The sequence below is a fragment of the Somniosus microcephalus genome, unplaced genomic scaffold (assembly GCF_052327205.1).
Source record: "Somniosus microcephalus isolate GS21.2 unplaced genomic scaffold, FLI_Smic_1.0 unresolved_chr2, whole genome shotgun sequence".
Classification (NCBI taxonomy): Eukaryota; Metazoa; Chordata; class Chondrichthyes; order Squaliformes; family Somniosidae; genus Somniosus; species Somniosus microcephalus.
In genome coordinates this window covers 7257402-7282625 of record NW_028225180.1, presented here as the reverse complement: position 1 = coordinate 7282625, position 25224 = coordinate 7257402, and the positions used below count along the sequence as shown (strand labels likewise).

General features: G+C 50.8%; 1 protein-coding gene across 4 annotated transcripts in view; it reads left to right on the top strand.

Moving 5' to 3' along the window:
- The window catches only part of LOC147092063 (SWI/SNF-related matrix-associated actin-dependent regulator of chromatin subfamily B member 1-like), a 160954-nt gene that overhangs the window by 30199 nt on the left and 105531 nt on the right, over nucleotides 1-25224 (top strand). For 3 of the 4 annotated variants that reach the window (XM_085975803.1, XM_085975801.1, XM_085975800.1), the window contains exons 2-5: nucleotides 10363-10489; nucleotides 11311-11440; nucleotides 17194-17331; nucleotides 20047-20174. In XM_085975803.1, the coding sequence (XP_085831929.1) occupies nucleotides 10363-10489; nucleotides 11311-11440; nucleotides 17194-17331; nucleotides 20047-20174 (523 nt within the window). The remainder of the gene's footprint in view (nucleotides 1-10362; nucleotides 10490-11310; nucleotides 11441-17193; nucleotides 17332-20046; nucleotides 20175-25224) is intronic. The other variant, XM_085975802.1, reaches the window with a different exon arrangement.

Genomic DNA, 25224 nt, shown 5'->3' with positions numbered 1-25224 from the left:
TAATAATTAATCAACCCCAGAAACGATCTCAACTGTGATACATTTTCCGGAGCGGGGGCCTTCACGACAGCTTCTATCTTGTCAGGCGACTTGTGCAGCCCCTCTTGGTCAATGACATGACCGCAGTACGAGATCCGTTTCTGGAAGAACTCGCATTTCTGGCGATTAACTCGAAGGCCATATTCCTTCAACCTGGTGAGCACCAGTTTCAAATTTGTGAGGTGTTCCTCCTCCCTTCGACATCCCGCACACGAACTTGTCTCTCAGTGCCTCTGTCAGATTTACCCCAAACTGACAGTATTTTGCTAGCCTACGCAGTTCAACCAGGTACTCCGCGTTGCTTTCCTCTTTTCGTTGCGTTCTCACGTAAAATTTTGATCGTTCTGCTAACATCAGCGGTGCGGGGTTAAAATGATCCTTCAGGACAGCAACAATATTAGTGAAAGACTGATCCGCCGGTTTAGCTGGTGACAGAAGATGCTTCAATAACCCGTATGTCTTCGCACCCATTGAGTTTAGTAAGGTTAGAGCTTTGTCATAATTTGCTATCTTATTGACCTTACAATATATCTCGATGCGTTCTACATATGTGGCCCAATCTTCCACATCGGAATCGAAACCGTTGATGTTACTACGCTTAGGCATCTTCACACTCTTCCTGAGAACCAACAACGAAATATTTCTTTAACTTTTTTTTTTTCAAAATGGCGGTTTCCCGCGCTTGTCTTCTTTCCCCGCCCACTTTCAAAATGGCGGTTTCCCGCTTCTGTCTTCTTCCCCGCCTACTGGCGGCTTCCCGCGTTTCTTCCCCTGGCGGGAGGGGTAAGCTTTTCCCTCGGGCGACGACCGCTGGCTTTCGGGGTTCGCAGCCTGCGCGTCGGCTTCAGTGCGTTCCTTGTTCCCTTTTCTCGGCAGGGCAACCGGCGCTGGGTACAACCCGTTGACGGCGAACAGTTTCAGCCGCTGGGCTGGATCTCGCTCAGTCTCCCTCGCTCGGGCTCTGTCTCTCCTGCTCGCTCGGGCTCTGTCTCTCCCTCAGCGGCTTCCAATCGCGCCTCCCAGCCCTCTCGCAGTCCGGTGCTTTCCTCCCCGGCTGCGGCTGAGTTCTCCGTGATTTATTTATTTTTATATCTTCCCGCGCCTTACGATCCCAGTCGCAGCGCTTCGTGGCCTCGGTCGCTGCCCGGCCTTTTTCACTCCAATCGCGCCTCCCAGCCCTCTCGCAGTCCGGTGCTTTCCTCCCCGGCTGCGGCTGAGTTCACCGCGGTTTATTTATTTTTATATCTTCCCGCGCCTTACGATCCCGGTCGCAGTGCCTCGTGGCCTCGGTAGCTGCCCGGCCTTTTTCGCCGGTCGCGGTCTAGCTGTCTCACGACGCCGTTGCGTCTCCCAGCCCGCTTGTACCGCGGCTTCCGTGCTCCACGCTGCCCCAGTCTCAGCGCCTCTGGGCCCGACTTCTGTCCGGCTCCTTTCCCCCGACCGTGGTCGAGTTCACCGCCCTTATCCTCCGTTTATTTTTTTTATTTTCCCTTTACTCACAGTCACCGTGGCCGACTTGCTTCTCGTGCTGATCGGCTCACTCACCACCGTGGCAGAAGGGACAATCAGTGCCTGTTGCTGATGGAAGGCTTCGTGTCTGAATTCTTCCTTCTTCCTTGCTCTGCAGACTCGAGTTTTCTCTCAGCAGAACGACGAGGGCGGGTGCCTCTTCTCGACGCTCGTTAACTGCTTCGGAAGTATTGTTGCCGCAGGGTAAGATCGAACTCGTCGCCACTGTAAAGTCTGTAGGTATTATGGCGAATTCATACACAGACTATAAGAGTAACTTTAACAGGACTTTACTATTCGAAGGTCAGGGCGAACCTGCCCAATAAATCCTGACACAGCACTTATATACCGGTGTGGTCACCGTCGGTATTACAGTATACAGCAGCCAAGATAAAGTAGTGCCACACCTAAAATAGTTCTCTTAAAGGTGGACGGTTACATACGATAGTTCTCTTAAAGGTAGAACAGTTACATACACTACAGAAGGGGGGAGGTTAAAGGGCAGGTGGTGGGTGACTCCGAGCTTCCGGTCGCCTGTCACTTGAATTCTCCGCTCCACTCCCACTCTGACCTCTCTGTCCTCGGCTTCTTACACTGTTCTAATGAAGCTCAGCCTAAGCTCGAGGAACAGCACCTCATCTTTCGATTAGGCACTTTACAGCCTTCTGGAGTCAACATCGAGTTCAACAATTTCAGACCATAACCTCGGCCCCTATTGTGGTAAACCACTGTTATACCTGCCTGTATGGGTGTTTGTATTCCACTGTGTACATGTCTGTACATGCCTCGGCTGACTCCTCCCACAAGTCCAGGTATAAAGGTGACTGCTCCACAGTCCCTCTGTATTCTGGACTGGTCGACCACTCGAGGCACACCTTCATTTTCTTGTTAATAAAAGCCTGTTAGTTACTCGCTTAACCTCAGTCTTTTGGGTAATTGATAGCGCATCACCTATTTTTTTTAATTTTGGGTTTTTTTTCTCTCACACGGCAGCTGTCGATCATTCTGCCATTGCCATTTACATCTCATCTAAACCCATCTTTTGTTTCTTAACTTGTCCCATTACCATCTCCTCTTGCCTTGCACCATCATCCCTTTTGTCTCTTAATCTCTCCTGCCTTCCACCCTATCACAGACTTTCCCTTTTGTTCTTTCCCCCCTTTCCCTGCCCCGACACCTGCTTAAATATCTGTTACATCTCTAACTTTTTCCAGTTCTGACAAAGGGTCATCGACCAGAAACGTTAACTTTGTTTCTCTCTCGACAGATGCTGCCTGACCTGCTGAGTATTTCCAGCATTTTCTGTTTTTATTTTCAAAATAAAAAAATGTTCATTACATTAACGAACAGATTGATGGAGGTCCTGTTCTACTGGAATTTTTTGAGGATGTAACTGGTAAAATAGATAAGGGAGAACCAGTGGATGTGGTGTATTTGGACTTTCAGAAGGTTTTCGATAAGGTCCCACATAAGAGATTAGCGTGTAAAGTTAAGGCACATGGGATTGGGGGCAAGGTATTGACTTGGATAGAGAACTGGTTGGCAGACAGAAAGCAAAGAGTTGGAATAAATGGGTCATTTTCCGAGTGGCAGGCAGTGACTAGTGGGGTACCGCAGGGATCGGTCCTTGGACCCCAGCTATTCACAATATATATTAATGATCTAGACAAGGGAACTAGATGTAATATCTCCAAATTTGCAGACGACACAAAGCTGGGTGGGCGTGTGTGCTGTGAGGAGGATGCCGAGAAACTACAGGATGATTTGGACAGGTTGGGCGATTGGGCAGAAGCATGGCAGATGCAATATAACGTGGATAAACGTGAGGTTATCCACTTTGGTGTCAAAAACAGGAAGGCAGATTATTATCTGAACGGCAATAGATTGGGAGAAGGGGAAGTGCAACGAGACCTGGGTGTCCTTGTGCACCGGTCGCTGAAGGTAAGCATGCAGGTGCAGCAGGCGGTTAATAAGGCAAATGGTATATTGGCCTTCATAGCGAGAGGGTTTGAGTACAGGAACAAGGATGTCTTGCTGCAGTTGTACAGGGCCTTGGTGAGACCACATCTTGAGTATTGTGTGCAGTTTTGGTCGCCTTATCTGAGGAAGGATATTCTTGCCATGGAAGGAGTTCAGCGAAGATTCACCAGGCTGATACCTGGGATGGCAGGAATGACGTATGAGGAGAGATTGTGTCGATTGGGCTTGTACTCGCTGGAGTTTAGAAGAATGAGAGGGGATCTCATTGAAACTTATAAAATTCTGGCAGGACTGGACAGACTAGATGCAGGGAGGATGTTCCCGATGGTCGGGGAATCCAGAACCAGGGGTCACAGTCTAAGGATAAGGGGTAGGCCTTTTTAGGACAGAAATGAGGAGGAATTTCTTCACCCAGAGAGTGGTGAACTTGTGGAATTCTCTACCACAGAAGGCAGTAGAGGCCAATTCATTAAATAAATTCAAGAAGGAGTTGGATATATTTCTTAAGGCTAAAGGGATCAAGGGGTATGGGGAGAAAGCAGGGACCGGATACTGAATTTGGATGATCAGCCATGATCGCATTGAATGGCGGAGCAGGCTCGAGGGGCCGAATGGCCTACTCCTGCTCCTATCTTCTATGTTTCTATGAAAAGCTACTGGTAAATGTTAATTTTTCACTGGTCATTCTTGGCTGTCACCTTCCAAATGAATAGTTATTGCATTGAATTGATCTGCACTATAACAAATTACATATACCATTTACTGTAAATACATTTTTGTGTTGTTTCTGGTCAGGTTTTTCTCACAGTATACTGTGATTGTCCAGTTACAGATTAATTCAAGTCATCAACTGTAACAATTTCATTCTCATCCCTCATTCCACTGGTTCCGTTTGCTTTCAGACTCATTTAATTTTTCAGTCCGAGACTTTAGGGTGAATTTCTGCGGAGGTTCTCTCACTTGTCCATTGTTAACTTCAACGGAAGCGCGGCAGAAATCCCAGAAACACATTGTAAGCACCACTTACACTGTTTGTCAGGGATTCCGCAGCTCTTCCGCTGAACTTACATAAGATTGTAAATCCACCCCTTTACAATTACATTTAAAATCTGCTTAATTTTATGTATTACCTATACACACACATCTTTTATTTGTACCAGTTACTGAAACAAAAGTCTATAGATTTGCAACTAAAGCGCCAATAACTTCCCAATTAATGTATTTTTTAAATTATGTTCTTGATCATATTTGTAGATGAAGTCATGTTACTTAATAATTTTATTTAAATATTTCTTTCTCACTCATATATAACTTTTATTATATGATTGTACAGTAAAGATTCAACACCCACTCAGTTAGATTGAACATTAAAATTTAATGTGGCCAGGGTCCCTTTAAGGATCCTGGCTTAAAACGCGTCATGAATGACATCACCAGACCCGCTCCATCTAATTGGGCCGGGTAACGCGCTGGGCGGGTTTAATAGGCCCCATTAAGGTAAGTTCATTTTGTACAGTGGGATAGAGCCAGCAGCGGGGTCGCGAACCGCCACGGATACCGGCCGCACCGGACCCACCAAGGTAAGGAAATATCCGGCCATTGTCTTTGGTCCCTGCCACAAACTCCGTTCTCTTGCCACCGACTCCATCCCTGGCAACTGTCTGAGTCTCAACTAGACTGTTCGCAACCTTGATGCCATATTTGACCACATATCCGCGCCATCGCTAAGACCGCCTATCTCCATCTCCGTAACATTGCCCAACTTCGCCACTGTCTCAGCTCATCTGCTGCTGAAACCCTCATCCAAGCCTTTGTTACGTCTCGACTTGGCTATTCCAACGCTCTCCTGGTCGGCCTCCCACGTTCTACCCTCCGTAAACTTAAGTTCATCCAAAAACTCTGCTGCCCGTGTCCTAACTCGCACCAACTCCCGTTCACCCATCACCCCAGGTGCTCACTGACCTACTTTGACTACCGATTAAGCAACACCTCGATTTTAAAATTCTCATCCTTGTTTTCAAATCCCAGCATGGCCTCGGATCTCCCTATCTCTGTAACCTCCTCCAGCCCTACAATCCTTCCTATCTCTGTAACCTCCTCCAGCACCTACAACCCTCCCTATCTCTGTAACCTCCTCCAGCCCTACAATCCTTCCTATCTCTGTAACCTCCTCCAGCACCTACAACCCTCCCTATCTCTGTAACCTCCTCCAGCCCTACAATCCTTCCATCTCTGTAACCTCCTCCAGCCCCTACAACCCTCCCTATCTCTGTAACCTCCTCCAGCCCTACAACACTCCCTATCTCTGTAATCTCCTCAAGCCCCTACAACCCTCCATATCTCTGTAACCTCCTCCAGCCCTACAATCATCCCTATCTCTGTAACCTCCTCCAGCCCCTACAACCCTCCCTATCTCTGTAACCTCCTCCAGCCCCTACAACCCTCCATATCTCTGTATCCTCCTCCAGCCCTACAATCCTCCCTATCTCTGTAACCTCCTCCAGCCCCTACAACCCTCCCTATCTCTGTAACCTCCTCCAGTCCTACAACCCTCCCTATCTCTAACCTCCTCCAGCCCCTACAACCCTCCCTATCTCTGTAACCTCCTCCAGCCCCTACAACCCTCCCTATCTCTGTAACCTCCTCCAGTCCTACAACCCTCCCTATCTCTAACCTCCTCCAGCCCCTACAACCCTCCCTATCTCTGTAACCTCCTCCAGCCCCTACAACCCTCCCTATCTCTGTAAACTCCTCCAGTCCTACAACCCTCCCTATCTCTAACCTCCTCCAGCCCCTACAACCCTCCCTATCTCTGTAACCTCCTCCAGCCCCTACAACCCTCCCTATCTCTGTAAACTCCTCCAGTCCTACAACCCTCCCTATCTCTAACCTCCTCCAGCCCCTACAACCCTCCCTATCTCTGTAACCTCCTCCAGCCCTACAACCCTCCCTATCTCTGTTACCTCCTCCAGCCCTACAACCCTCCCTATCTCTAACCTCCTACAGCCCTCCCTATCTCTGTAACCTCCTCCAGCCCCTACAACCCTCCCTATCTCTGTAACCTCCTCCAGCCCCTACAACCCTCCCTATCTCTGTAACCTCCTACAACCCTCCCTATCTCTGTAACCTCCTCCAGCCCTACAACCCTCCCTATCTCTGTAACCTCCTCCAGCCCCTACAACCCTCCCTATCTCTGTAACCTCCTCCAGCCCTACAACCCTCCCTACCTCTGTAACCTCCTCCAGCCCCTACAACCCTCCCTATCTCTGTAACCTCCTCCAGCCCTACAACCCTCCCTATCTCTGTAACCTCCTCCAGCCCTACAACCCTCCCTATCTCTGTAACCTCCTCCAGCCCTACATGTCTCCGAGATCTCTGCGCTCCTCTAATTCTGGCCTGTTGAGCATCCCCGATTTCAATCGCTGCACCACTGGCGGCCGTGCCTTCAGCTGCCTAGGTCCCGAAGCTCTGGAATTCCCTCCCTAAACCTCTCCGCCTCTCTCTCCTCCTTTAAGACGCTCCTTCAAATCTACCTCTTTGACCAAGCTTTTGTCCTGATATCTCCTTACGTGGCTCGGTGTCAAATTTAGTTTGAAAATTGCTCCTGTGAAACGCCTTGGGACGTTTTACTACCTTAAAGGCGCTATATCAATGCGAGTGGTTGTTGTTCTGATGTTTAAGCTGCAAAATATTTAACGGCTCTTTGTTCGTTTTTTGCTGCTGTTTGTGAAAGTTTGCAGACGACACAGAGCTGGGTGGGCGTGTGTGCTGTGAGGAGGATGCCGAGAAACACCAGTATGATTTGGACAGGTTGGGTGATTGGCAGAAGCATGGCAGATGCAATATAACGTGGATAAATGCGAGGTTATCCACTTTGGTGGCAAAAACAGGAAGGCAGATTGTTAGCCGAATAGCAAAGATTGGGAGAAGGGGAAGTGCAACAAGACCTGGGTGTCCTTGTGCACCAGTCGCTGAAGGTAAACATGCAGGTGCAGCAGGCGGTTAAGAAGGCAAATGGTATGTTGGCCTTCATAGCGAGAGGATTTGAGTACAGGAACAAGGATGTCTTGCTGCAGTTGTACAGGGCCTTGGTGAGACCACATCTTGAGTATTGTGTGCAGTTTTGGTCGCTTTATCTGAGGAAGGATGTCCTTGCCATGGAAGGAGTGCAGCGAAGATTCACCAGGCTGATACCTGGGATGGCAGGAATGACGTATGAGGAGAGATTGGGTCAATTGGTATTATACTCGCTGGAGTTTAGAAGAATGAGAGGGGATCTCATTGAAACTTATAAAATTCTAACAGGACTAGACAGACTAGATGCAGGAAGGATGTTCCCGATGGTCGGGGGAATCCAGAACCAGGGGTCACAGTCTAAGGATAAGGGGTAAGCCATTTAGGACTGAGATGAGGAATTTCTTCACCCAGAGAGTGGTGAACCTGTGGAATTCTCTGCCACAGAGGGCGGTGGAGGCCAGTTCATTAAATATATTCAAGAAGGAGTTAGATATATTTCTTAAGGCTAAAGGGATCAAGGGATATGGGGAGAAAGCAGGGACAGGGTACTGAATTTGGATGATCAGCCATGATCTCATTAAATGGCGGAGCAGGCTCGAGGGGCCGAATGGCCTACTCCTGCTCCTACCTTCTAGCTTTCTATGTGATCATCTAGTGCTGTGTGGACCACTGTTGAGAGTTGATATTTTAATCTGTTTCAGAATCGTGTCCCAAAGGCAGAGAAGTGTGAAGTGGCAGGAAGAATGAGGAGAGGCAATGTAAACTAAATGGTTCAATGTTAAAACGGGGTGCAGGGACAGAGAGACGTACGTACACACATCTCTGAAGGTGACCGGGCAAGTTGAGAAGCATACGGGATCCTTAGCTTTATAAATAGAGGCATAGAGTACAAACGCAAGGAAGTTATGCTGAACCTGTGTAAAACACTGGTTAGGCCTCAGCTGGAGTATTGTGTTCAATTCTGGGCACCGCACTTTAGGAAGGATGTCAAGGCCTTGGAGAGGGTGCAGAGAGATTGACCAGAATGGTACCAGGGATGAGGGACTTCAGTTATGTGGAGAGACTTAGAGAAGCTGGGATTGTTCTCCTCGGAGCAGAGAAGGTTAAGGGGAGATTGACCAGAATGTTACCGGGGATGAGGGACTTCAGTTATGTGGAGAGACTGGAGAAGCTGGGATTGTTCTCCTTAGAGCAGAGAAGGTTAAGGGGAGATTGACCAGAATGGTACCAGGGGATGAGGGACTTCAGTTACGTGGAGAGACTGGAGAAGCTGGGATTGTTCTCCTTAGAGCAGAGAAGGTTAAGGGGAGATTGACCAGAATGGTACCGGGGATGAGGGACTTCAGTGATGTGGAGAGACTGGAGAAGCTGGGATTGTTCTCCTCGGAGCAGAGAAGGTTAAGGGGAGATTGACCAGAATGGTACCAGGGATGAGGGACTTCAGTTATGTGGAGAGACTTAGAGAAGCTGGGATTGTTCTCCTTAGAGCAGAGAAGGTTAAGGGGAGATTGACCAGAATGGGCAGCACGGTGGCATAGTGGTTAGCACTGTTGCCTCACAGCGCCAGGGACCCGGGTTCGAATCCGGCCTCGGGCGACTGTCTGTGTGGAGTTTGCACATTCTCCCCGTGTTTGCGTGGGTTTCCTCCGGGTGCTCCGATTTCCTCCCACAGTCCAAAGATGTGCGGGTTAGGTTGATTGGCTATGATAAATTGACCCTTAGTGTTAGGGGGATTTAATACGTGGGGTTACGGGGATAGGGTGGGATATGTGTTGGTGTAGGGGTTACGGGGATCGGGTGGGATATGTGTCGGTGCAGGCTCGATGGGCCGAAATGGCCTCTATCTGCACTGTGGGGTTTCTGTGATTTCTGTGTGTGTGAATGGTACCAGGGATGAGGGACTTCAGTTATGTGGAGAGACTGGAGAAGCTGGGATTGTTCTCCTCGGAGCAGAGAAGGTTAAGGGGAGATTGACCAGAATGGTACCAGGGATGAGGGACTTCAGTTATGTGGAGAGACTGGAGAAGCTGGGATTGTTCTCCTCGGAGCAGAGAAGGTTAAGGGGAGATTGACCAGAATGGTACCAGGGATGAGGGACTTCAGTTACGTGGAGAGACTGGAGAAGCTGGGATTGTTCTCCTTAGAGCAGAGAAGGTTAAGGGGAGATTTAATAGAGGTGTTCAAAATCATGAAGGGTTTTAATAGAGTAAATAAGGAGAAACTGTTTCCAGTGGCAGGAAGGTCAGTAACCAGAGGACACAGATTGAAGGTGATTAACAAAAGAACCAAAGGAGAGATGAGGAAACATTTTTTTACGCAGCGAGTTGTTGTGATCCGGAACGCTCTACCTGAAAGGGCGGTGGAAGCAGATTCAATAGTTACTTTCAAAAGGGAATTGGATAAATACTTGAAGGGGAAATAATTACAGGACTATGGGGGAATGAGCAGGGGGAGTGGGACTAATTTCATCGCTCTACCAAAGAGCCGGCACAGGCATGGTGGGCCGAATGGCCTCCTTCTGTGCTGCATCATTCTATGATTCTATGAAACGTAACTTCCTGTTGGTTATGCTTTGCTGTCAACATTTCCCACTCAATATTGCTATGTCAACAGTCACGGCGTAATTATGGGCTCCGGTCACCAGGTGGCGCGTTGGAGCAGGTGTCTGCCACCTCTGTCTCTCAAATTGGTGCCAGATTGTACCTGTAAAGCAAACCTTATATCCTTCAATAGGCCGTGGGGAGAAATGCAATGTACCTTGAAGATTAAGTCCTTTCTCACGAGCACTGATTCTTGCAAATACTGCATCTGTGACAGGTTGGAAATTACCTCCGTATGTTCCGGGGCTCGCTGTACAAAAAGTACCCATCGCTATGGAGACGGCTGGCTACTGTCGAGGAGAGGAAGAAGATCGTCGCCTCATCGCATGGTAGGAGGACCCGAGGTGCTTTCCGCCTTCCAATGTCAACTCCATTTTTGAATTCTGCCATTTATCGCCGGTCTCTCCTCCCCTGCAGGCACTAGGCGGGATTTTCCTCAGACCCTGGGTATTTGCACACTCTCACATGCACACTCTGACACATACATGCACACTCACTCACACTCATACACACACTCACTCACTCGCACACTCTGACACATACACGTACACTCACTCACACAGACACTCACACTCACTCACACAGACACTCACTCACTCACACACTAACACACACTCTTGACACATACACGCACACTCACCCTCACACACTGAATCACTCTCTCACACACACACTCTCACACTTACACATACACACACACACTCATTCACTCACACTCACGCACACACTCGCTCTCACACACACACAGTCACACACACACACACACACTCTCACACACACACACTCTCACACACACTCACTCTCTCACACACACACACACACACACAGTCACACACACGCACACACACACTCTCACACACACACACTCACACACACACTCACACACACACTCACTCTCTCACACACACTCTCACACACACACTCACACACACATTCACTCACTCTCACTCAGTGCAGTAACAGACGGGAGTGAATTGCTCCCTTTTACCCGGTGTGTACGGTACATGTACAGGAGCTGACACTGAGACACAGAGTACCTCTACAACGACCCAGCCCTGCCCAAGCGTTGCGCAGTGTGTTTAATTCCGTTTCGGTGCTGCTGTTTGCCAACAAAACGAGTAATTGCCCCCTGTGTGTGTGTGTGTATGTGTGTGTGTCCCTTAAGATCACGGCTACACGACGCTGGCCACGAACGTGACCCTGCTACGCGCGTCAGAGGTGGAGGAGATCCTGGAGGGCAACGATGAGAAGTACAAGGCCGTCTCCATCAGCACCGAGCCTCCCACCTACCTCCGGTAAATTCAACCTTGGGGGCCCTCCTCATGTCATAAGAACATAAGAAATGGCAGCAGGAGTCAGCCATTCGGCACTTCGAGCCTGCTCCGCCACAAGAGTGCCCGACTAAAATCGGTGAAAGGGTTAATCGCCCATTTGCCCCCATCTGACAGGCCATTTTTACTACGATTTTGAAAAGTGTAGATGAGCAGAGAGACGTTGGTGTCCATGTACACAAACCCTTAAAGGTGGCAGGACAAGTTGACAAGCAGGTTAAAAAAACATACGGGTTTTATTGGGTTTATAAATAGAGGAATAGAATATAAAAGCAAAGAGACCCTGCTAGAACTTTATAAATCACCGATTAGGCCTCAGCTGGTGCATCGTGCACAATTCTGGGCACCGCACTTCAGGAAAGATGTAAAGGCCTTCAAAGAGGCTTCAAGGCGATTTAGACAAGTTGAGTGAGTGGGCAAGTACATGGCAAATGCAGTATAATGTAGATAAATGTGAAGTTATCCACTTCGGTGGGAAAAACAGAAAGGCAGAGTATTATTTAAATGGTGATAGATTGGGAAATGTTGATGTACAAAAGGACCTGGGTGTCCTTGTACACCAGTCACTGAAAGCAAACATGCAGGTGCAGCCAGCAGTTAGGAAGGCAAATGGTATGTTGGCCTCCACTGCAAGAGGATTTGAGTACAGGAGCAAGGATGTCTTACTACAGTTATACAGGGCCTTGGTGAGACCACGCCTGGAGTACTGTGTGCAGTTTTGGTCTCCTTACCTAAGAAAGGATATACTTGCCATAGAGGGAGTGCAGCGAAGGGTCACCAGACTGATTCCTGGGATGGCAGGACTGTCGTATGAGGAGAGATTGGGTCGACTAGGCCTGTATTCACTAGAGTTTAGAAGAATGAGAGGGGATCTCATTGAAACGTATAAAATTCTGACCGGGCTGGACAGACTGGATGCAGGGAGGATGTTTCCCCTGGTTGGGGGGGTCTAGAACGAGGGGTCACAGTCTCAGGATACGGGGTAGGACATTTAGGACTGAGATGAGGAGAAATTTCTTCACTCAGAGGGTGGTGAACCTGTGGAATTCTCCACCACAGAAGGCTGCGGAGGCCAAGTCACTGAATATATTTAAGAAGGAGATCGATAGATTTCTAGACACAAAAGGCATCAAGGGGTATGGGGAGAGAGCGGGAATATGGTATTGAGATAGAGGATCAGCCATGACCATAATCAATGGCGGAGCCGGCTCGAGGGGCCGAATGGCCGACTCCTGCTCCTGTTTTTCTATGTTTCTAAAAAGGGTTACGGGTGAGGTTTACCAGGATGTTACCCGGGATGAGGGGACTTCAGTTATGTGGAGAGGTTGGAAAATTTAGGACTGTTCTCCTGGGAACAGAGAAGGTTAAGAGGTGACCTAACAGGTTTACAAGATGATGATGAGAGGTTTGGAAAGAGGAGAGCGAGAAGAACTATTCCCTCTGGCGAGTGGGTCAACAACCAGCGGTCATCGATTCAAAACCACTGGAATAAGATGGAGGGGGGAGGTGAGGAGAAATGTTTTCACTCAGAGAGTTGTCGGGAATCGGGAACGCTCGGCCTGAGAAGGTGCTGGAAGGTGATTCCATGAATAATTTTAAAACGGAGTTGGACGGAGACTTGAGGATGAGCAACTTACAGGATTACGGAGAAAAAGCCGGGATGTGGGACTGAGAACTCCTGCACTTTCAAAGAACCGGCACAGGCCCGATGGGCCGAATGGTCTCACCCCCCCACCTCCCGTGCTCGCTGCCCTACATTGGGTCCCGATCCAAAAACCACCTCAATTTTAAAATCCTCACCCTTGTTTTCAAATCCCTCCATGCCCTCACCCACTCCCTATCTCTGTAACCTCCTCCAGCCCCTACAACCCTCCCTATCTCTGTAACCACCTCCAGCCCCTACAACCCTCCCTATCTCTGTAACCACCTCCAGCCCCTACAACCCTCCCGATCTCTGTAACCTCCTCCAGCCCCTACAACCCTCCCTATCTCTGTAACCTCCTCCAGCCCCTACAACCCTCCCTTTCTCTTTAACCTCCTCCAGCCCTACAACCCTCCCTATCTCTGTAACCTCCTCCAGCCCCTACAACCCTCCCTATCTCTGTAACCACCTCCAGCCCCTACAACGCTCCCTATCTCTGTAACCACCTCCAGCCCCTACAACCCTCCCTATCTCTGTAACCTCCTCCAGCCCCTACAACCCTCCCTATCTCTGTAACCTCCTCCAGCCCCAACAACCCTCCCTTTCTCTTTAACCTCCTCCAGCCCTACAACCCTCCCTATCTCTGTAACCTCCTCCAGCCCCTACAACCCTCCCTATCTCTGTAACCTCCTCCAGCCCTACAACCCTCCCTATCTCTGTAAACTCCTCCAGCCCCTACAACCCTCCCTATCTCTGTAACCTCCTCCAGCCCTACAACCCTCCCTATCTCTCTAACCTCCTCCAGCCCTACAACCCTCCCTATCTCTGTAACCTCCTCCAGCCCTACAACCCTCCCTATCTCTGTAACCTCCTCCAGCCCCTACAACCCTCCCTATCTCTGTAACCTCCTCCAGCCCCTACAACCCTCCCTGTCTCTGTAACCTACTCCAGCCCCTACAACCCTCCCTATCTCTGTAACCTCCTCCAGCCCCTACAACCCTCCCTATCTCTGTAACCTCCTCCAGCCCTATAACCCTCCCTATCTCTGTAACCTCCTCCAGCCCTACAACCCTCCCTATCTCTGTAACCTCCTCCAGCCCCTACAACCCTCCCTATCTCTGTAACCTCCTCCAGCCCTATAACCCTCCCTATCTCTGTAACCTCCTCCAGCCCCTACAACCCTCCCTGTCTCTGTAACCTACTCCAGCCCCTACAACCCTCCCTATCTCTGTAACCTCCTCCAGGCCCTACAACCCTCCCTATCTCTGTAACCTCCTCCAGCCCTATAACCCTCCCTATCTCTGTAACCTCCTCCAGCCCTACAACCCTCCCTATCTCTGTAACCTCCTCCAGCCCCTACAACCCTCCCTATCTCTGTAACCTCCTCCAGCCCTACAACCCTCCCTATCTCTGTAACCTCCTCCAGCCCCTACAACCCTCCCTATCTCTGTAACCTCCTCCAGCCCCTACAACCCTCCCTATCTCTATAACCTCCTCCAGCCCTATAACCCTCCCTATCTCTGTAACCTCCTCCAGCCCTACAACCCTCCCTATCTCTGTAACCTCCTCCAGCCCCTACAACCCTCCCTATCTCTGTAACCTCCTCCAGCCCTATAACCCTCCCTATCTCTGTAACCTCCTCCAGCCCCTACAACCCTCCCTGTCTCTGTAACCTACTCCAGCCCCTACAACCCTCCCTATCTCTGTAACCTCCTCCAGCCCCTACAACCCTCCCTATCTCTGTAACCTCCTCCAGCCCTATAACCCTCCCTATCTCTGTAACCTCCTCCTGCCCTACAACCCTCCCTATCTCTGTAACCTCCTCCAGCCCCTACAACCCTCCCTATCTCTGTAACCTCCTCCAGCCCTATAACCCTCCCTATCTCTGTAACCTCCTCCAGCCCTACAACCCTCCCTATCTCCGTAACCTCCTCCAGCCCCTACAACCCTCCCTATCTCTGTAAACTCCTCCAGCCCTACAGCCTTCCCTATCTCTGTAAACGCCTCCAGCCCCTACAACCCTCCCTATCTCTGTAACCTCCTCCAGCCCTACAACCCTCCCTATCTCTGTAACCTCCTCCAGCACCTACAACCCTCCCTATCTCTGTAACCTCCTCCAGGCCTACAACCCTCCCTATCTCTGTAACCTCCTCCAGCCCTACAACCCTCCCTATCTCTGTAACCTCCTCCAGCCCCTACAACCCTCCCTATCTCTGTAACCTCCTCCAGCCCCTACAACCCTCCCTATCTCTGTAAACTCCTCCAGCCCCTACAACCCTCCCTATCTCTGTAACCTCCTCCAGCCCTACAACCCTCCCTATCTCTGTAACCTCCTCCAGTCGCACAACCGTCACAGATCTGTGCGCTCCTCCAATTCTGGCCTCTTATGCATCCCCCGAATTTAATTGCTCCAAATTTGGCTGCCGTGCCTTCAGCTGCCGAGGCCCTAAACTCTCGGGGAGAAAAATTCGGTTTCTTTGCTCCTCCCCTAGAGGGCGCTACTTGGGCGCAAAGCAACCAGCGCCCGGGCGCGTCGCACTCAACACCTCCTGCGAAATTCAGCGAGAGGTTAGCTGCGGCGGTAACTGTTAGCGCCCCGCGGCGCTGCGCCGCCGGCGATGATGTCATCGCCGTACGCAGCGCCCCGGCCGCCATCTTCGGTAGCCTCCCCTGACTTACCGCTGGACGCTATGTCCGACGGGGTCACGGGGGCCTTCCTGCGGCCGGGCCGGCGCTACTTAAAGGCGAGGTGCCAGGCGGCCATTTTTGTTGCTGGCCGCCTGCCAGCACCTGCCTGCGCTGCCGTCCCCGGCCTCCTGACCCACCCCCCCCCCCGCGGGGTGCCGGCTGCGCTCCGTGAGCCTGGCACTTCTCTTGAGCGCCGGGCTCTTTTGCCGACACTCTGATCCCCGGTGGTCCAGCTGGGCCCCCGGGTCGCGCTGCACAAGAGCCCCTCCCCTTTAGGAAGGGGAGGAAGGCCTGCAATACGTAGCGCCGCGATATTCCCTCTTGGGGCACTAGCACTCAATTTTGGCCACGGGGGCGCTAATTTTTCCAGGGCGCGAAAAGTAACGCCCCAGCGAAGTTAGTGCCCCAAACGGGGCACAACTGAATTTTCCCCCCAAGAAATCCTTCCCTAAACCTCTCCGCCTCGCTTTCCTCCTTTAAGACGCTCCTTAAAACCTACCTCTTTGACCAAGCTTTTGATCAGCTGCCTAACATCTCCTTCTGTGGTTCTGCGTTGAAAATTGTTTTTTTTTAATTCGTTTATGGGATGTGGGCGTCGCTGGCAAGTCCAGCATTTATTGCCCATCCCTAATCACCCTTGAGAAGGTGGTGGTGAGCCGCCTTCTTGAACCGCTGCAGTCCGTGTGGTGAAGGTGCTCCCACAGTGCTGTTAGGGAGGGAGTTCCAGGATTTTGACCCAGCGACGATGAAGGAACGGCCGATATATTTCCAAGTCAGGATGGTGTGTGACTTGGAGGGGAACTTGGTGGTGGCGGTGTTCCCGTGCGCCTGCTGCCCTTGTCCTTCTAGGTGGAAGAGGCCGCGGGTTTGGGAGGTGCTGCCGAAGAAGCCTTGGCGAGTTGCTGCAGTGCATCTTGTAGATGGTCCACACTGCAGCCACGGTACGCCGGTGGTGGAGGGAGTGAATGTTTAAGGTGGTGGATGGGGGGCCAATCAAGCGGGCTGCTTTGTCCTGGATGGTGTCGAACTTCTTGAGTGTTGTTGGAGCTGCACTCATCCAGGCAAGTGGGGAGTATTCCATCACACTCCTGACTTGTGCCTTGTAGATGGTGGAAAGGCTTTGGGGAGTCAGGAGGTGAGACACTCGCCGCAGAATACCTAGCCTCTGACCTGCTCTTGTTGGTAACGCTCCTGTGAAGTGCCTTGTGAGGTTCTGCTATGTTAAGTGCGCTGTATTAATGGGAGTTGTCCTGAGTTTCTGTGATTCTTTCTATATAAAAGCAATGTGGCTCTTGAGGTTGGAAAGGCACTGTACCAATACAAGTTCTTTCTTTCTTCCTCGGCTCCTCCTCCCTCCCTCTCTTTCTTTCCTCCTCTTTCACCGCAGAGAGCCGAAATCGAAGCGTAGCAACCAGTGGGTGCCGACCCTCCCGAACAGTTCGCACCACTTGGACGCTGTGCCCTGCTCGACCTCCATCAACAGGAACCGCATGGGGCGGGACAAGAAGAGAGTGTTCCCTCTGTGGTGAGTTGGGGAGGCAAGAGAGAGAAGGAGCAAAGAATGCGAGAGGAGCGCGGCACTGTCGGAGGGTCAGTACAGAGTGAGTGCTGCACTGTCGGAGGGGCAGTACTGAGGGAGCACTACACTGTCGGAGGGACAGTACTGAGGGAGCACTACACTGTCGGAGGGGCAGTACTGAGGGAGTGCTGCACTGTCGGAGCGGCAGTACTGAAGCAGCATTGCACTTTCAGAGGGGGCATCTTTCGTGATGAGACCTTTGAACCTTGGACCTGTCTGCCCTCTTGGGTGGACATAGAAGGACCCGCGGGCTACTATTGGAAGGAGAGTAGGGGTGGCTGGAATTACTTGAGCGGTGCTCCTGCTCCATCCATTGCTGGATGGGGTTTGATGCCGTCCTGAATCCGAGGGTGGGGGTTGGGGGGGTGGGGGTGAACTCTCATTGGCATAGAAGGGGCAGGTGCCCAACTTGAGCAGGGCGTACCCCTTATGGGAAGCGGGAAGGTGCAAGGGGTTGGCTCGGAAAACTGGTAAGACACCCGTTCACTGGACTGATTCTACCCCAACTCTTCTTCCCCTAACGCAGGGGACCGTGAGTCCAATTATAAGTCCCCTATCGCCCATTGCACGTGAGATCAGATAACGCTGCACTAGGCCAAGAATGGAGCCTGGGCCTTTCCTGCTCTGTGTGTCTGTGTGTGGGGCTCAGTACCACACCGGGTGTGAGATCAGGCTCACTCAGCACAGGCCGGGGATGGAGCCTGGGCCTTTCCTGCTCTGTGTGTGTGTGGGGCTCAGTACCACACCGGGTGTGAGATCAGCTCACTCAGCACCAGGCCGGGGATGGAGCTCCAAAATTCTATAGATTCTGGAACGGTTCCTGCAGATTGGAGGATAGCAAATGTAACCCGACTATTTAAGAAAGGAGGGAGAGAGAAAACGGGGAACTACAGACCTGTTAGCCTCACATCAGTAGTTGGGAAAATGCTGGAATCTATTATAAAGGATGCAATAACTGGGCACTTAGAAACTAATAGTAAGATTGGGCAGAGTCAACATGGATTTATGAAAGGGAAATCCTGTTTGACAAACCTATTGGAGTTCTTTAAGGATGTAACTAGTGGAGTAGACAAAGGGGAACCGGTAGATGTGGTGTATCTGGATTTTCAGAAGGCCTTCGATAAGGTCCCACACAAGAGGTTGGTGAACAAAATTAGGGTGCATGGAATTGGGGGTAATATACTAGCATGGATTGAGAGTTGGTTAACAGACAGAAAACAAAGAGTAGGGATAAACGGGTCTTTTTCAGGATGGCAGGCTATGACTAGTGGGGCATCGCAAGGATCGGTGCTTGGGCCTCAGCTATTCACAATCTAGATCAATGATTTGGATGAGGGGACTAAATGTAACATTTCCAAATTTGCTGATGACACAAAGCTAGGTGGCAGTGTCAGTTGCGAAGAGGATGTGAAGAGGCTTCAAGGGGATCTCGACAGGCTCAGTGAGTGGGCGAGAACATGGCAGATGGAATATAATGTGGATAAATGTGAAGTTATCCACTTTGGTAGAAAAAACAGAAAGGCAGAGTATTTCCTAAATGGTGAAAGATTGGGGAATGCAGATGCTCAAAGGGACCTGGGTGTCCTTGTACACGAGTCACTGAAAGTGAATGTGCAGGTGCAGCAAGCCATTAGGAAGGCAAATGGTATGCTGGCCTTCATTACAAGAGGATTTGAGTACAGGAGTAAAGAAGTCTTACTGCAATTATATAGGGCCTTGGTGAGACCACACCTGGAGTACTGTGTACAATTTTGGTCTCCTTACCTAAGGAAGGATATACTTGCCATAGAGGGAGTGCAACGAAGGTTCACCAGCCTGGTTCGCGGGATGGCGGGACTGTCGTATGAGAAGAGATTGGGTAAAGTAGGCCTGTATTCACTTGAATTCAGAAGAATGAGAGGGGATCTCATTGAAGCATACAAAATTATTACAGGGCTTGATAGGGTGGATGCTGGGAGAATGTTTCCCTTGGCTGGGGAGTCTAGAACCAGGGGCCACAGCCTCAGGATAAAGGGTCGGCCATTCAGGACTGAGATGAGAAGAAATTTCTTCACACAGAGGGTGGTGAATCTTTGGGATTCTCTACCCCAGAGGGCTGTGGAGGCTCAGTCATTGGGTATATTCAAAACAGAAGTCAAATAGATTTCTGACTAGTGAGGGCATCAAGGGATACGGCGATAGGGCCGGTGAATGGAGTTGAGGCAGAAGATCAGCCATGATCTCATTGAATGGCGGAGCAGGCTCGAGGGGCCGAATGGCCGACTCCTGCTCCTATTGCTTATGTTCTTACCACACCAGGTGAGAGATCCACTCACTCAGCACAGGCCAGGCATGGAGCCTGGGCCTTTCCTGCTCAGTGTGTGGGGCTCAGTACCATACCGGGTGTGAGATCAGCTCATTCAGCACTAGGACGGGAATGGAGCCTGGGCCTTTCCTGCTCAGTGTGTGGGGCTCAGTACCATACCGGGTGTGAGATCAGCTCATTCAGCACTAGGCCGGGAATGGAGCCTGGGCCTTTCCTGCTCTGTGTTTGTGTGTGTGTGGGGGGCTGATCTGACCTCACCCGCCTTGTCGGGAGTGACTGCCCGGGGCCAGTCTGATCCCCGCTGTCCTGCTCTCTCTCTCTCTCTCTCTCTCGCTCTCCTGTCTCCCTCCCCGCAGTTTCGATGACCATGACCCTGCTGTCATCCACGAGAACGCGGCACAGCCGGAGGTCCTGGTGCCCATCCGCCTGGACATGGAGATCGACGGGCAGAAGCTGCGAGACACCTTCACCTGGAATATGAACGGTAACGGGACAGAGTCACAGCAGCAACAACGGGCCTGATGTAGCGCCTTTAACGTAGCAAAACGTCCCCAGGCGCCTCACAGGAACGATTATCAAACACAATCTGACACTGAGCCACGCAAGGAGATATTAGGACAGGTGACCAGAAGCATGGTCAAAGAGGTAAGGAGAGGTTTAGGGAGGGAATTCCAGAGCTTAGGCCCCAGGCAGCTGAAGGCACGGCCGCCAATGGCGGAGCGATTAAAATTAGGTGCTGGAGGAGGTGACAGCGATGGGGAGGGTTGTAGGGGCTGGAGGAGGTTACAGAGATATAGAGGGTAGTAGGGCTGGAGGAGGTTATAGAGATAGGGAGGTTTGTAGGGGCTGGAGGAGGTTACAGAGATAGGGTTGTAGGGGCTGGAGGAGGTTACAGAGATAGGGGGGTTGTAGGGGCCGGAGGAGGTTACCGAGTCAGGGTGGGTTGTAGGGCTGGAGGAGGTTACAGAGATAGGGAAGGTTGTAGGGCTGGAGGAGGTTACAGAGATTGGGAAGGTTGTAGGGGCTGGAGGAGGTTACAGAGATAGGGAAGGTTGTAGGGCTGGAGGAGGTTACAGAGATAGGGAGAGTTGTAGGGGCTGGAGGAGGTTATAGAGATAGGGAGGTTTGTAGGGTCTGGAGGAGGTTACAGAGATAGGGAGGGTTGTAGGGGCTGGAGGAGGTTACAGAGATAGGGAGGGTTTTGGGCTGGTGGAGGTTACAGTGATAGGGAGAGTTGTAGGGCTAGAGGAGGTTACAGAGATAAGGAGCGTTGTAGGGCTGGAGGAGGTTACAGAGATAGGGAGTGTTGTAGGGGCTGGAGGAGGTTACAGAGATAGGGAGGGTTGTAGGGCTGGAGGAGGTTACAGAGATAGGGAAGGTTGTAGGGCTGGAGGAGGTTACAGAGATACGGAGGGTTGTAGGGCTGGTGGAGGTTATAGTGATAGGGAGGGTTGTAGGGGTTGGAGGAGCTAACAGAGATAGGGAGGGTTGTAGGGGCAGGAGGAGGTTACAGAGATAGGGAGGGCTGGAGGAGGTTACAGAGATAGGGAGGGTTGTAGGGGCTGGAGGAGGTTACAGAGAGGGGGAGGGTTGTAGGGCTGGAGGAGGTTACAGAGATAGGGAGGGTTGTACGGCTGGAGGAGGTTACAGAGATAGGGAGTGTTGTATGGCTGGAGGAGGTTACAGAGATAGGGAAGGTTTTGGGGCTGGAAGAGGTTACAGAGGTAGGGAGAGTTGTAGGGGCTGGAGGAGGTTACAGAGATAGGCAGGGTTGTAGGGCTGGAGGAGGTTACAGAGATAGGGAGGGTTGTAGGGGCTGGAGGAGCTAACAGAGATAGGGAGGGTTGTAGGGGCTGGAGGAGGTTACAGAGATAGGGAGGGCTGTAGGGCTGGAGGAGGTTACAGAGATAGGGAGGGTTGTAGGGGCTGGAGGAGCTAACAGAGATAGGGTTGTAGGGGCTGGAGGAGGTTACAGAGATAGGGAGGGCTGTCGGGCTGGAGGAGGTTACAGAGATAGGGAGGGTTGTAGGGGCTGGAGGAGGTTACAGAGATAGGGAGGGTTGTAGGGGCTGGAGGAGCTAACAGAGATAGGGAGGGTTGTAGGGGCTGGAGGAGGTTACAGAGATAGGGAGGGCTGGAGGAGGTTACAGAGATAGGGAGGATTGTAGGGGCTGGAGGAGGTTACAGAGATAGGGAGGGTTGTACGGCTGGAGGAGGTTACAGAGATAGGGAGTGTTGTAGGGCTGGAGGAGGTTACAGAGATAGGGAGGGTTGTAGGGGCTGGAGGTGGTTACAGAGATAGGGAGGATTGTAGGGCTGGAGGAGGTTACAGAGATAGGGAGGTTTGTAGGGGCTGGAGGAGGTTACAGAGATAGGGAGGGTTGTAGGGGCTGGAGGAGGTTACAGAGATAGGGAGGGTTGTAGGGGCTGGAGGAGGTTACAGAGATAGGGAGGGTTGTATGGGCTGGAGGAGGTTACAGAGATAGGGAGGGTTGTAGGGGCTGGAGGAGGTTACAGAGATAGGGAGGGTTGTAGGGACTGGAGGAGGTTACAGAGATAGGGAGGGTTGTAGGGGCTGGAGGAGGTTACAGGGATAGGGTTGTAGGGGCTGGAGGAGGTTACAGAGATAGGGAGGATTGTAGGGCTGGAGGAGGTTACAGAGATAGGGAGGGTTGTAGGGGCTGGAGGAGGTTACAGAGATAGGGTTGTAGGGCTGGAGGAGGTTACAGAGATAGGGAGGGTTGTAGGGCTGGAGGAGGTTACAGAGATAGGGAGGGTTGTAGGGGCTGGAGGAGGTTACAGAGATAGAAAGGGGGCGAGGCCATGGAGGGATTTGAAACCAAGGATGAGAATTTTGAAATCGAGGCGCTGCTTAACCGGGAGCCAATGTAGTTCAGCGAGCACAGGGGTGATGGGCAAACCGGACTTGGTGTGAGTTAGGACACGGGCTGCAGAGTTTTGGATCACCTTAAGCTTACGTAGGGTAGAATGCGGGAGGCCGGCCAGGAGTGCGTTGGAATAGTCGAGTCTAGAGGTGACAAAGGCAGGGATGAGGGTTTCAGCAGCTGATGAGCTGAGGCAGGGGCGGAGTCGGACGATGTTACAGAGGTGGAAGTGGGCGGTCATAGAAACATAGAAACATCGAAGATAGGAGCAGGAGTCGACCATTCGGCCCCTCGAGCCTGCTCCGCCATTCAATGAGATCATGGCTGATCATCCAAATTCAGTACCCGGTCCCTGCCTTCTCCCCATATCCCTTGATCCCTTTAGCCTTAAGAAATATATCCAACTCTTTCTTGAATATATTTAATGAACTGGCCTCCACCGCCCTCTGTGGCAGAGAATTCCACAGGTTCACCACTCTCTGGGTGAAGAAATTCCTCCTCATTTCAGTCCTAAATGGCTTACCCCTTATCCTTAGACTATGACCCCTGGTTCTGGACTCCCCGGCCATCGGAAACATACTTCCTGCATCTAGTCTGTCCAGGCCTGACAGAATTTTATAGGTTTCGATGAGATCCCCTCTCAATCTTCTAAACTCCAGTGAGTGTAAGCCCAATCGACACAATCTCTCCCCATACGTCATTCCTGCCATCCCAGGTATCAGTCTGGTGAATCTTCGCTGCACTCCTTCCATGGCAAGAACATCCTTCCTCAGATAAGGCGACCAAAACTGCACACAATACTCAAGGTGCGGTCTCGCCAAGGCCCTGTAAAACTGCAGCAAGACATCCTTGTTCCTGTACTCAAACCCTCTTGCTACGAAGGCCAACATACCATTTGCCTTCTTAACCGCCTGATGCACCTGCATGCTTACCTTCAGTGACTGGTGCACAAGGACACCCAGGTCTTGTTGCACTTCCCCTTCTCCCAATCTTTGCCGTTCAGATAACAATCTGCCTTCCTGTTTTTGCCACCAAAGTGGATAACCTCACATTTATCCACATTATAGTGCATTTGCCATGTTTCTGCCCAATCACCCAACCTGTCCAAATCGTACTGGAGTTTCACGACATCCTCCTCACAGCATACCCTCCCACCCAGCTTTGTGTCGTCTGCAAATTTGGAGATATTACATCCAATTCCCTCGTCCAGATCATTAATATATTTTGTGAACAGCTGGGGTCCTAGGACCGATCCTTGCGGTACCCCACTAGTCACTGCCTGCCACTCGGAAAACGACCCGTTTATTCCAACTCTTTGCTTTCTATCTGCCAACCAGTTCTCTATCCAAGTCAATACCTTGCCCCCAATCCCATGTGCCTTAATTTTGCACACTAATCTCTTATGCGGGACCTTTTCGAAAGTCTTCTGAAAGTCCAAATACACCACATTCACTGGTTCTCCCTTATCTATTTTACCAGTTACATCCTCCAAAAATTCCAGTAGATTAGTCAAGCATGATTTACCTTTTGTAAATCCATGTTGACTTTGTCCGATCCTGTCACTGCTTTCCAAGTGCATCTTTTATAATGGACTCTAGCATTTTCCCCACTACCGATGTCTATAATTCCCCGCTTTTTCTCTACCACCTTTTTTGAATAGTGGGGTAACATTAGTGATGGCGCAGATATGGGGTTGGAAGCTCATCTCAGGGTCAAATATGACACCAAGGTTGTGGACACTGCGACTTGTGGAAAACCAACCCCACCTCTCAACGTGATCGAGAGCTGCGGGCGTCGCTGGCAGGGCATTGCCCATTCCCTAGTTGCCCCCTGAGAAGGAGGTGGTGGTCAGCCTTCTTCAGTCTGTTGGGTAGCGTTTAGATACAAACTGATCCACTTCAGAGAGGCAGTTAAGAGTCGACCAACGTTGCGATGGGACTGGAGTCACATATAGGCCCAGACCGGGTAAGGACAGCAGCTTTCCTTCCCCAAAGGACATGGATTATTAGTCCAGTGACATAACCCCTACACTACTGTACCCTGGATTATTAGTCTAGTAACATGACCCCTACACTACTGTACCCTGGATTATTAGTCCAGTAACATAACCCTACACTACTGTACCCTGGATTATTAGTCTAGTAACATGACCCCTACACTACTGTACCCTGGATTATTAGTCCAGTAACATAACCCTACACTACTGTACCCTGGATTATTAGTCCAGTAACATAACCCCTACACTACTGTACCCTGGATTATTAGTCCAGTAACATGACCCCTACACTACTGTACCCTGGATTATTAGTCCAGTAACATGACCCCTACACTACTGTACCCTGGATTATTAGTCCAGTAACATAACCCCTACACTACTGTACCCTGGATTATTAGTCTAGTAACATAACCCTTACACGACTGTACCCTGGATTATTAGTCCAGTAACATAAACCTTACACTACTGTACCCTGGATTATTAGTCCAGTAACATAACCCCTACACTACTGTACCCTGGATTATTAGTCCAGTAACATAACCCCTACACTACTGTACCCTGGATTATTAGTCCAGTAACATGACCCCTACACTACTGTACCCTGGATTATTAGTCCAGTAACATAACCCCTACACTACTGTACCCTGGATTAT